Source organism: Myripristis murdjan, chromosome 9, assembly GCF_902150065.1.
Source record: "Myripristis murdjan chromosome 9, fMyrMur1.1, whole genome shotgun sequence".
NCBI classification, from domain to species: Eukaryota; Metazoa; Chordata; class Actinopteri; order Holocentriformes; family Holocentridae; genus Myripristis; species Myripristis murdjan.
In genome coordinates this window covers 28510908-28523738 of record NC_043988.1, presented here as the reverse complement: position 1 = coordinate 28523738, position 12831 = coordinate 28510908, and the positions used below count along the sequence as shown (strand labels likewise).

The 12831-nt window shown below is 41.6% G+C and overlaps 1 protein-coding gene across 1 annotated transcript in view; it reads left to right on the top strand.

Moving 5' to 3' along the window:
* Nucleotides 1-12831, top strand: part of kcnt1b (potassium sodium-activated channel subfamily T member 1b) — an 84686-nt gene that overhangs the window by 57557 nt on the left and 14298 nt on the right. Inside the window, 12 exon segments of the mRNA XM_030060156.1 lie at nt 998-1162; nt 2277-2413; nt 3802-3865; nt 4539-4647; nt 4828-4936; nt 7101-7250; nt 7515-7750; nt 8822-9035; nt 11471-11576; nt 11841-11883; nt 11886-12012; nt 12757-12828. Coding sequence (XP_029916016.1) covers nt 998-1162; nt 2277-2413; nt 3802-3865; nt 4539-4647; nt 4828-4936; nt 7101-7250; nt 7515-7750; nt 8822-9035; nt 11471-11576; nt 11841-11883; nt 11886-12012; nt 12757-12828 — 1532 coding nt within the window.

Here is a 12831-nt window from a genome sequence, read left to right as displayed (position 1 = left end):
TTCATACTGCTCCCAGCTGGTTCTTCATAGAGTGGAAACAGAGACAAAAGCCAATCGCAGACCTTCACTGGTTCTGAAAACTCCCAGGTCATGAAAAGTTCAGTTTTATCTTTGATTTCTTTGAAGGGCCATTAGATGGTCATGGTCATATTGGACAGCTTGCAGGTGTTAATGTGTGCAACTGTGTGAGTTTGAAGCGAGGTGTTGCTTTAAACAGAGCATTTGTACTCAGTGAACTCTCTGTGGGGGAGAAAGGTGAACAAAGGATGGTGCTAAACTCTTTAGGTGCGTCCTACAACTGTGTGTAGTGGTTGAGAGAATTTTACTCTATCTTACATTAAGGCATAACAAAAGGTGCACTCGATATTTTGCATTTGAGGGGAATCATTCTTTACTGAAGAAACTTAGTATTCAGTTGCCATGTGGAAATGTTGTTTTGTTTATGATTGGTTATGCCTCAGGACAGCTTGTAGTTGGTCTTGACATGAATGAGTCAGTCATTTCTTTCATCTATTTTTGCATCTAGTTGTGACCTAGTTGAGATTATCATCAAACATTAAAGGGAATATCTTCTTGCCACAAATACAGGCTGGCCATAAATTGTAATGGTATAAGCTGCTTTCCGCTCTGTGGCATTTTCAACCACAGCAACAGTCTATGAATCTTAATTAGAATTTAGCCTAAGCCATGCTGGCTCAATACAAGAAAACACACACACTCACTGCATGATACAGCCACCTCTTCACAGTGTTATTCACTGATGGAGATCACAGACATGTTCATTAGATCAGATGATGTGTGTTGTGTTCTTGCACAGCAAATGAGCTGACAAACAGAAATGCTTTAATGAGCACCCGCTACGAGAGAACGACTACATCAGTAGTTTTCCTGCCCATGCTTTCACCATCTGTGTCCAGAGAGCACATTCATCTCTATCACTCTATTTCTCTTTTTTGCTGCTTTTGACATCCTGCTGAGCTTGTTATTCTTTTGTCAGTTTGAAGAACTGGCCTACCTGTGGATGGAGAGCCAGAAGTCAGGAGGAAACTACAGTCGCCATCGGGCCCAGACTGAGAAACATGTGGTGTTGTGCGTCAGCTCGCTGAAGATTGATCTGCTGATGGATTTCCTCAATGAGTTCTATGCTCACCCCAGACTGCAGGTACAGTGTAAGCACCAGGACAGCAGACCTTCAGTTTTATCCACAGCAGGCCTTTATTGGTCCACCTCATTAACAATGGGGCTGTAACTTTAATTATGTAAAAGATCCACTTTTTACTGCAGGCTTTGCTGAGCTACTGCCCTTTCAGTCCTTTTAACCCTGAAAGGAGTTCAATCAAACAGTTTATGAGAACATGTTTATTAATACAGTACAGTAATGAAATGTGTTTAGTTATATTACTGTGGCGACTTGACTCTGATTTGTTCGCTCCTTGTGAGCATGTGCCTGAGCAAGCAGGGAGAAACAGGGAGTGGCAATAGGTATCTTACCACCCTGTTGAGGGACCGATAATCAGAGCCCACAGGTGGATGCTGGGGTGGAGGTAGGAGTGAAGACTGCAGTGACAGGGCAGCAAGCATCAGCATAGACAAGCAAAGGGTGAACAAGCACACTATGCTGGTTTAAAGCTGCACTAACAGATTAGAAGGGTGTTGAGAGCTCAAGCTCCATTTGTAAATAAAGAGAGTTAGTCCTGCTTCTAGGTGCACAGCAGCCTGATTGAGCAAAACTGGAAGTTGAGGCAAAAAAATGCATTTTTGAGATGGAAATGAGGGATACATTTCACACTCACAAGGGTCTTGTTGGAATTATTTGATTATTTTCTCTCTGACCACCAATATGAAAATGATGTGAAGCTGCTGACTTTCAGCAACAAGGTAGACAGCCATTTTGAAGGAGCTTTTTCTGTTGCCGCTGCACTGATTGCACGGACAGAGGCACTCGCATGACTGATCGAAAATCTGTAATGCATTATACTAATTGGTTCTACTTAATAACTTTTAAAGGAACAGCTCATGTCATTGTTTTAGGAAAGAGCTGTTGAATTCTTCATATGATAATTTTTGACTGTTTGAGCTCCACATAAGACTAACCATAGAGCCCCATTGTGTTGGGGTGAGGTGGCCAGGGGAGACTGCTGCAGACTGGCAAGAAGTTTCAAACAAATACATTTGGTTTAAAGACATTCCACAAGGATCAGGCTTTACACTGCATATGTGCAAATATGCACAGTATATATGTGCAAATGTAACTTGTGTGTGCCCTTGAATGGCAGGACTACTACGTGGTGATCCTGTGTCCAACGGAGATGGACATCCAGGTTCGTCGTATCCTCCAGATCCCTCTGTGGTCCCAGAGGGTCATCTACCTCCAAGGATCTGCTCTCAAAGACCAAGACCTCATGAGGGCCAAGTGAGTGGCAACAGGTCATGCACACTCACTCATACACATACATACAGACACACACATGTACACAAATAGTTGCAATCGCATCACGCTACGCTGATGCAAATGCTCCTAAATCCAGCTTACTCCTCTCCTGCTTTTCAACTGTCAGTATGTTAATTACACACTCACCTTGTAATGCACTCACATGAAATGACTGACTTCTGCCTTGACTGGTAAGATTAACTGTAGTGAAACTATCATGCTTGTTGGAACTAGTGCCACAACAATATGATAACAGATGTTGTCATAGCTAACACTGCTGAGTTCACCTGCTAAAAAAATGCCTTTTGGGGGGCCAGTAGTTATAGTTGATATGAGAAAGTCTGTGATTAATACCATCTGACTAAAGCTTACATATTTAGATAGAACCCTTTGCTATCTCTCACCTCTTCTTGTCTTCTGATATAAGCAATAGACAAGTCAGCTAAATGCCTAAAATGTAAAGGTACAGTGTAGGACCTCAACTGGCAACTGCGAGTCAGTGAAGTCAGGTTAGAGGGTAAGATATTTACAAATTCACTTGGCTGTCCTCTGCTTGCACATTGTGTAATGGGATTTCACTTTCCGTTGCCAATCTACTCAAAATCTGTAGGAAACAACAGAAATAGTGGCCAGAGAAGATGTATTTGACTATTACTATAGTCTCTTTCATATTACTGACCTGTCAGTACTGTCACTGTTGCCACAGTATTACAGCATTCTCTACTCTGGTATTTTTCATTTTAGCTGGAGGGATTTTACTGCTCAATGATGGATGTCTGTATGCTACTTCATATTGCTCGTCCCAGAGAAGGGTGGATGTGATGACTGTGAAACGGTGCCTAACCACTTCTCACCAGCACATGATATTGTGAAATCAGTCAAATTTCTCCGGTGTGCAGCATTTGTGTAGGTGATAAAATGCTGGGGCAATTTCACGCATTGAAAATCAATAAATAAAATCACCCAGCCAGGAAATCCTTGAAAACACATGAAGCTTGTTATGCTAATGGATTTTCTTGTAATCCTTAATCCTAACAATTTGTATCAGGACTTTGTGGTTTCTCCTAACTCACAGAACACGGGAGTTTTCTGTCAGAGCAAAGAATGATTGTTCCACTGTGCCCTTGTCTTGTTGAGGGCATCGCCGTCCAATTTCAAGCAAAGACAGATTGTTTTCATGCCAGAGTGATGATGTTATCTTTTTCAGCCACTTTCATGGGGCATTAGGACTGATCCCTGCCTATCATCTCTCAAAAGTATACATGAATAAATTAATTTGATGGATGCCCACTTCCCAGTTACCAACTTTCCCTGTCTCTCTCTGGTGCTGTTTTCCTCCCTGTCTTTGTCTCTCTCTCTCAATTCGTAAGGATGGATGATGCTGAGGCCTGCTTCATCCTCAGCAGCAGGAACGAAGTGGACCGAACTGCTGCTGTGAGTCACATCAGCAAACAACCATTGCTGCAATAGTTCATAGTAGACTTAAAGGTGGCGTGAACGTGTCTGGAGAAGGATTGTTGATATTTGAAATCATCAAATTCAGCGAATGTCTCCCTATGGTCTTCTTGCTGCTAGCTGAAAATAAATTGGTGTTCATACACAGCCTTGGCTTTATAAATGGGAAACAAACAAAATGTCTCAGACCAGGTCACACAACACTATTCCACCTAATCTGCAACAGGGGAAAGGGGATGGTGAGGGAACATGGGGGAAAGGACCCTGGAGGAGGTGTTAGTGAGTGGGATGGTCAATCTGGCTGTTGATTATCCAGTGTCAACAATCTTTCTCCCGTATCACTGACTCTGCCTTTAATCTGCGCCCATGTGGTTCCAATATGAACTCTTTCTTCAAAAGACTGCTCCAGTTTACTCCAATGGAGCAGTATTTCTTTCACACTCGGCTTCATTTGCAAATTAGCAGAGAGTGAGGGAGATATTCAGGTGATATTGCATTTATGAAATTGAAACTGATATTGAGTATTGAGAGTACATTGCGTCTCTGAGGTAGTCTTCAAGGTCCATAAAATTCAGATTGCATTCATAGCTGAGCGATAGCATCACTGGATGAGTTGTACTGGTGGATTGATTCATATGTTCTTCTCCCACAGGACCACCAGACCATTTTGAGGGCGTGGGCTGCAAAGGACTTTGCACCAAACTGCCCCCTCTACGTCCAGATTCTCAAACCAGAAAATAAATTCCATGTAAAGTTTGCTGGTAAGTTTGGGACCCCATTTTATTATCTTCTGTCTGTCCTTTTCTCTTGTCTTTTCTTCTCTTCTGCAAACTCTCCTCATCAATGTCAAGAACGCAGAAGTACAGCCATTGTCTTACTCTTTTCTAACTTGGACTCCTTTCACTGTAACATCCGTTATTTTTCTGTTTTGTCCACATCAGATCACGTAGTTTGTGAGGAGGAGTTCAAGTACGCCATGCTGGCACTGAACTGTGTGTGTCCAGCCACATCCACTTTGGTCACACTCCTGGTTCACACTTCCAGAGGACAGTGAGTACACATTTACTCTAATTAAAATAATTAACCTTGGCACTGATTTCAAGAGATATGCAGAGTGATATGTCCTTTTGTCACTGAGGGAGATGACAGTATTCCACCAAAGTCACAAAACAAAATTCCTTTACATTTGCTGTACTTGTAGAATAAAGTGATTTGATTTCTTGCAGATTGGAGTTAAAATTATACAATCATTTCTTTAGGCCAGAAGAGCTTTGTAGACAGAGGTAATAACCTCAGTGGGAGCCAAAGAACCACAGTTGTTAGCAGACTGGCAAACCTAGAAGACAAAAACAGTAAAAAGCTATAGTCTACTATGGCTAGCTGGAGCTTGGAAGATCAGCTAGACTGACCTAGACAGTTTAGTATGTCCAAATTGTTTTTTCTCAGCCAGTAGCATGAGAGCTAGACCTTATAATATTATCTACTTGCTCTCTTACTTCTTATCTTTTTCACTGTGCACCCACCTAACATTGCTTAGGCACAAAATATGGTTCTTTGGTTTCACCCACTGACATTTAACTCAAACGCTTTTGCATCCAGAGCAGCTCTGCCTCTGAGAAATCTTTGTAGAATTAAACCTCTGATGTGCCCGATAAGTTGGTGTAATCAGGTAATGATCAATGTCTTCTAATTTCTTTACACCCATGGGAGGTTCCCCTGTTGTGCATCATGGCTGATATTAGATAGAGATGATTCATGCCCCTGCAGCAGTGTTTAACAATTGCACAGACTATAGATGGTTTTCACTTCAGCAGAGCTCAGCACTACGCCCACAACAATATGGAAACTTGTCACTATACAAAGGCACATTTAGATGGATGTCATGTGAAAGCACTGTAGTAAACATTTCCTTGTTCTTTGTTAGACTATAAATTTGGCTGTGCTTTTCATATTTTGTTCAAGGAGACCACTTATCTACACCTCAATATCTACAGCCAGACGCAGGGCATCTGGTTTAATTTCCTTTATAGAAACTTGGACTGGCTCAGGGCTATTAAGTGGCAGGTATAAGAACAGACAGCTCCATGGCAGCTCTTGATTTAAAGATCATCAAATTGATTAAAAGTTGTGAGGCAGCTAACCTGCTTAGCTAAAGTGACCTTATGGCTGTTTCTGTCCCAGCGTCTCTATAACATAATTATTGTGAGGTGAATATACGAGTTTGGGGAGAACATGGTTGTAAAAGGTCACTGGTAATTTGTTTTGGCCAGATGGATCTTTAAGTCAAAGGGGAAATCAAAGCCAGCGAGTTGCAAAACAAGTCAGATTTGGTTTGAGGATCTCTCTTTTGTTATGGGGCATTCAAATCTACCCTGTTTGTTTTGTTTTAAACAAACCTTGGTGCATTTACTCGTTTAGATTGTTCACCTAGAGAGGTGGAACACACATTCAAACTCTGGTGTGGACCAAACAAGCAAACCATAGTCTGCCAGTCGGGTCAATATGAGCTGTCACAAGTGAGAACGTAGTGCAGCCTAGCTGTAGGAAGCAAACCAAAATTCAGTCCATTAGTGACTGAAAGTGGATTTTGACACCCGATCCCGCGAGCCAGACAGAAGTGTTACAGCTGCCAAAATGAGTTTTGGTAAAATGAGTAATAATGAAGTGAGGGCACCTTTAGAAGTATGGACTGACAACAACATTTCATGATAGCTTGTGGAAATGTATAAAAATCCCAAGGTCTACCTCTTTATGTTGCTGTTGCTCCATTGTTCCAATATTGCCGTGTTGGTGTAATAAACTGGGGTCAGTGTCTGGAGTTTCCCTCATAAATGTTCTGTCTAATGGATGAATGACCAGTGTTCAGTGTGTGTCACTTGATTATAAATTTTGGTTCAATTAACATCAGGCTGTGTGAACACTGACCAGACCTAATGGAAAATGCACCTTTTGGACCAATTGGACCAAAGCAAGAAATTTATCAGACCCTTATCACCCTTAATTTTAATGATACTTGACCTATAGTTTAAAAAGGAAAACAAGCAGACTGTATTCAACTGAAAAGTCAACACATATCCAAACTCAAATCCCTAATCATACTGCCCTCACGGCAGGGCTGCTGATTGCCACCAGTCCATCAGTTGATTTTGGAAGACTAAAATTGTGCATCGCTTTAGTAATTCAGGTGGTAACTGTTCTGATGTTGCTGTTGCAGAGAGGGACAGATGTCACCGGAGCAGTGGCAGAGGACATACGGACGCTGCTCTGGAAACGAGGTCTACCACATCCGCCTTTGTGACAGCAAGTTTTTTGGGGAGTATGATGGAAAAAGCTTCACCTATGCCTCCTTCCATGCACATAAAAAGTTAGTAACACTGCTGCACTTTCACTAACTTAATTTGTTGTGTCTCTTTAACAGTGACTTGAAACTAGAACCATATTATTACTGTCTGAGAGCCAGAGAGCCAGCTTATTATAAGCTTAGGCATTTTGGGATCTTGCTTTTCTACACGCTATGGGAGCAGCGCAAAGCCACATTTTTTTATTGCTGTTGTCAAGTTTTTAACTAAACCATAACAACCAAACGCTCTCCAACAAACTTCCACCACCTTTATTTCCTACCTCCTAGGTATGGTGTTTGTCTTATTGGGGTAAAAAGGGAAGACAACAAGAGCATCCTCCTGAATCCGGGCCCCCGCCATATCATGGCCGCCACCGACACCTGTTACTACATCAACATCACCAAGGAGGAGAACTCAGCCTTCATCTTCAAACAGGAGGAGAAGCACAACAAGGGACTGCCCGTTTCCGGCCTGTACGACGCCCCCTCCAGGCTGCCGGTGCACAGCATCATCGCCAGCATGGGTGAGACTGGGAGACAGAGGCAGGAATACGGATGAAATTAGATAGAAGTAGGGAGATTGGTGCGGGAAGGAGGAACCAGACGAAGGGAGAAGAATGGAAGGTGATGTTTGTAATAGAATGATGAATGACTCGGGTTGCAGGCAGAGGCCCATTAGTTGATTCGTTGGAAGGGCTTCCAGAAGAGAAAATAGTTCTTTTTGTTTGTTCACTTGCTCTCTAGAGGACTCTGAACATTTTTGGAATGGTGGCTGTTTGGGTGATGCTATATGCTTTTTTTGCTGACTGTTATGCATGACTTCTTATATGCTTTTTTTTTCCTTTCCTGGCTGACTTTATTGTGTTATGCCTTTTCTTTGACCTGTGAAAGTTGATCAGGCCACTTCTTATGGTAAGTTCGTGCATGATGCATCACGTTATGTTACAGAATAATACACTGCTACCTAATTTTGATGGAAGAATACATTTTTCATAATTTATAGCCCAGTACATTTTATCATTATTTAACTAACATCCTATTTGTTCTTTTTCTTTTGTCCTTCATTTCTCTATTTAAGTAATCTATTTTCATTGCTATAAAAATGATATATGTATTTGTATACATATATCCTGTCAATATTATTGAGTGTGTCACATAAAATATTGACACTGGCATAATGCCAAACATTGTCTGTATGCTAATAGTAAGGTATAGTAAGGCTGGGCTGTAGAAAGCAATGCGTTCTCCTCAAGGTCAAACACCTCAGCTCAAGAAGAAGATGCTGGTTTGTTGGTTCCTCTGTGAGATGATGATGCCAAAATGCGAACAACTTTACTTTTCATTATGAAAATGCGCTAAAACACATTTCAGCTTCTCAGATAAAAATTCTTCTTAGCGCAGGCATGTGTGTGTGCAAAGACACTTCAAAACTGATTTTATAATACATTACAGTATATACTCTATGCTGTGCTTGCCTTTTGTAACAAGCCTGGGAATTTGCCTGTCAGGCATATGCACACACACCACAACAATCACATCTCATTAGACCACTGAAGGTTGCCACATCAGCAACTTAACCCCCCTTTTATTTTCAGGCACAGTGGCCATAGATCTGCAGAACCCGGATCCCCCAGAGGACAGTGGCAAGCTCACCTTGCCGACCGAGAACGGTGCTGGGAGCCGCAGGCCCAGCATCGCACCCGTCCTCGAAATTGCTGACTCCTCCGCCATCCTGCCTTGTGACCTGCTCAGTGACCAGTCAGAGGACGAGACCAACCAATCAGACGAGGAGGGCTCCGTGGGTTCAGAGTAAATATCCAATTCTAGCCGTGGTTTGAGAGTGAGAATGAGATGCTCGCAGGTCGTCGACTCAAATGGGTTTCATGTTATTGAAGTGTACAGTCTTTGGTAAGGTTATGTTTGGAGGCTCTAAGAGGTCAGTATGACAACAGATTTAAAATGACATCAATGCCCAGTCGGTGCATACACAGTTACTGTGCTGGATGCTTGATTGGTCAGGCCTGTCCTCTTCTTCATGTGTCAGAGGAGGTAGGAGGTGAGATGGATGGAGTTGAAACGAACGATGTAATCTGTGTGTCATGATGCTTCAAGGTGCGGATGTGGCTGTAATAAATGTGTTCGATGACAAAAAGGTCAGCACTTTCCTCTAGAGGATTAATGCTTGCAGGATGACCCGACATGCATCCTCCCCTCCTTGCTGCTCATCTATCAGTGAGCCAGACGGGTAGTTGTCAGGATGAAATAAAGGTTGTTATTCTTATATTTCCTTTTTCTTTTCTTTTTTTTCAAAATTAGTCAAATTCTTCTTCATTAGAGTCAGTGTTTATAATGTTACAAAACAATAAGCCTAACAGTGGAACAAATACTGACTTCTTACTTGCTGTTGGGGAAATGGCAATGGCAGATAACCCTAACTCATTTTATACTTGGCTGTTATACTTACCTGTGAAGAGGAATCCGACAAAATCCAATTACTTAGCTGTCTGGTGTTCTGTGGTGGGAAAATAAAGGGAATGGAAATTATTGCAGTATCTGATCAGTTACCTTGCTCTCTGACCTAAACAAAACTGCTAATATATCATAGTGTATAATAGAATGGAATCATATAGTTAAAAACTATTGTATTCCTACCTCATAATACTACTTAATCCTTATACTTAGTTCCACTGCTTATTTGAATAAGGGAGAGACAATTTGACCAAAAGTCATTTTACATTTTGCTTAAATTTGTCTCAAATGGATTTTATAAAGTATTAATTTTACTTTATTCCCCCTTGTAGTGGAAGAAGAGATGGATCAGTTTTTTTGCATACACTACTTTCTTCTTCCCCTCTATTTCTGGGTGTTTTGTCCACTTCTCTTTGTTCTGCCACATCAGATTGGCAAAAGCTCGGGACAAATTTCATCCCTGTGCCACTGGCAATGTCACAGTTTCTACCTCAGCCTATACAAACCCGACTTAACAGCACCCCGTTAGCCGCAGACACCAGTGGCTCTTATAAAGTGGGACATAATGCAGCCCTGCTAACCTCTCAGTCTCTGTTAAAGCCCTCTACCCCATGACGCTTGAGTAGTTTCTCTGCTTTGAGGGATGTCAGATCCAGTGCTCAGGGAGACAGAGCCATTTCAGAGCAGGGGCATGCAGGGGGCAACTGGTGGAAAACCCAAGGTCCAACAGTGCCACCATGTGGTAATAAGGGTGTATTAGTTTTTAGGTGCATTTTGGATTCAAGTCAGTCTTGGAAAAAATATGATACATTGTCACATATTGTTGTAACATAATACTGTAGGTGCAGAACAAAATATCACAGACATACAGTCAAAACAAACAAATTGTTCTCGGACAGCAGTACTTGAATAGCTGTTAAAAGTAGTTACAGCTTTCATGTTACAAACGTTAGTATGTTGAGCAGAATAGCACCAGTTTGAGGATACCAGGAGGCCACGTGCTGTGTTATGTTGTGTTATGTGGTACAATTGTAAAAGTCAGGCATAAATTTGAACATAAAATAAGTCATTGTCCTTGGTTTATATGTCTGCCATACTGACATAAACTTAACTTGGATGGAAGATTTACAAAATACTTCAGCAGGCACTTGTTTCTGTACATTTCCATTAAAATCTGTGCTGTTAATTTTTTAGGTGGTTAGCAGCTTCTTCTAACAAACACCCCTGAGAAAATAAATATGCAAATTTTTACTCTGTCTACGAATCTATATGCACAGATTCATAAGCTGTACTCCTGGGTATCTAAGTTGTGCCCTCAAACTATGAATGCATACAATCAGATTTCTAAACCAGATGTACAGTCTGTCTGCTCAAATGACCCTTTTCTGCAAAGAGCACGGACCATATAAATGTGGAGAAATTATAACTCAGACGTGATGACGCATCAGCCAGACAAATCTGATTTACCTAGATTGAAGAATATATTTCATGCTAATTTTATGTTGTTTATGCTATGTGTGCTTCAGTGTGTTTAGTGCTTTTCATTCTCTAGCTTGAATCTGTGCATACAAATTTGTAAACTGAGGGTATAGATTTGTACATGGATTTATTTTTTCTACCATGTGACCCCAGGGGAGTTCCATATTCACAGATACTATAGTCAATACATTTTGCAGGCTTTAGAAAAGAGAAAAGAAAGAAACTGTACACCGTTACAAAAGGTAGATATGTTTTTTCTTTCTCAGTGAGCGTTTGTCTTTTTTATGTTCTGTCAGTTTCGTGAAGGGCTACCCTCCCAACTCTCCCTACATTGGCAGCTCTCCAACTCTGTGCCATCTCCTACCACAGAAAGCTCCATTCTGCTGCCTGCGCCTGGACAAGGTGAGTTCATGTTTGAAAAAATAAAAAAGAGGATAGTAACTCAGCCATATGATTCCATTCTAACTGTTTTGAAACTCGCTTGCTAGACATGCCCTGTTCTGCCTGCCATGGAGGGCTGGAGGGCATTACACATTTATATCATAAACGTTCATTATGTAACATTGAATAACCACAGAAATTTAATTAAAATTGCTGTAGGCTATGTGAAGCTCAGCTCGACCAGAACCCGACTATCTTCCCGTTGAACTGTCTGTCTCCATCCAGGGCTGCATGCATAACAGCTTTGAGGACGCCAAGGCGTACGGTTTCAAAATAAGCTGATTATAGTGTCTGCTGAAACGGCGGGGAACGGCCTCTACAACTTCATCGTCCCTCTGCGGGCTTACTACCGGCCCAGGAAGGAGCTCAACCCAATAGTGCTGCTGCTGGACTATCCGTAAGGCTGCACAGCTTTTATTCCAACCCAGTGCGGAGAGCCTGGGTTTAGCTCAGCACTGATATACGGCACTAATATTCAAAGAGGTTGTTTCACTGCTATTGTGGGTACAACAGTGCTGCCTAAGTGTAGTGCTGTCTTTTATACAGCAGTTAACATCATATGTACTACCTTAAAAGTTTCCTACCAAGTTGTCTAAATACATGAGAGTAAAAAAGGGTTTCACTGGCTGATCTCTAGCACAGCAGCCATTCAAACACGACATCCATCTGCTCCTCTCCTGACCACATGGATGACACCAGAATACCATGCATGGCATGTTGACTTGCATTAATTAGATTTAGTTTTTCCTTCACATAGACATAAAGTAGGTTGATGTAGAGGAATAAAATACAAGAGAAGAGATTATTCAGTTTAGAGATCCTTCATTCAAAAAACGTGGGCGTTGTCTCTGCAGCGACAAGACCAAAGATTAAAAGTGTGTGCACAAGTTTTTATTTGCCAAGGTTGCACACATCTCTGCCTGTTTCCTCAGGAGTTTCCATAGCCACTGTGAAGATCCTCTTTTCCACAAGGAATTAAAAACATATTTCCATCCCATTGCTTTTAAAACCAACAATCACTAGAGTACATGTCTGGCCTACCCTACAAATATAATACATTTCAGGAAATTAACTCAGCAATGTTATGTCAATAGCTAATTAGTGTGGGAGGCTAATCCTTGATGTTTCCTGTTTGCCACAGGCCTGACAACCACTTCCTGGAGGCCATTTGCTGCTTCCCAATGGTTTATTTCATGGCTGGCACCATTGATAAGTA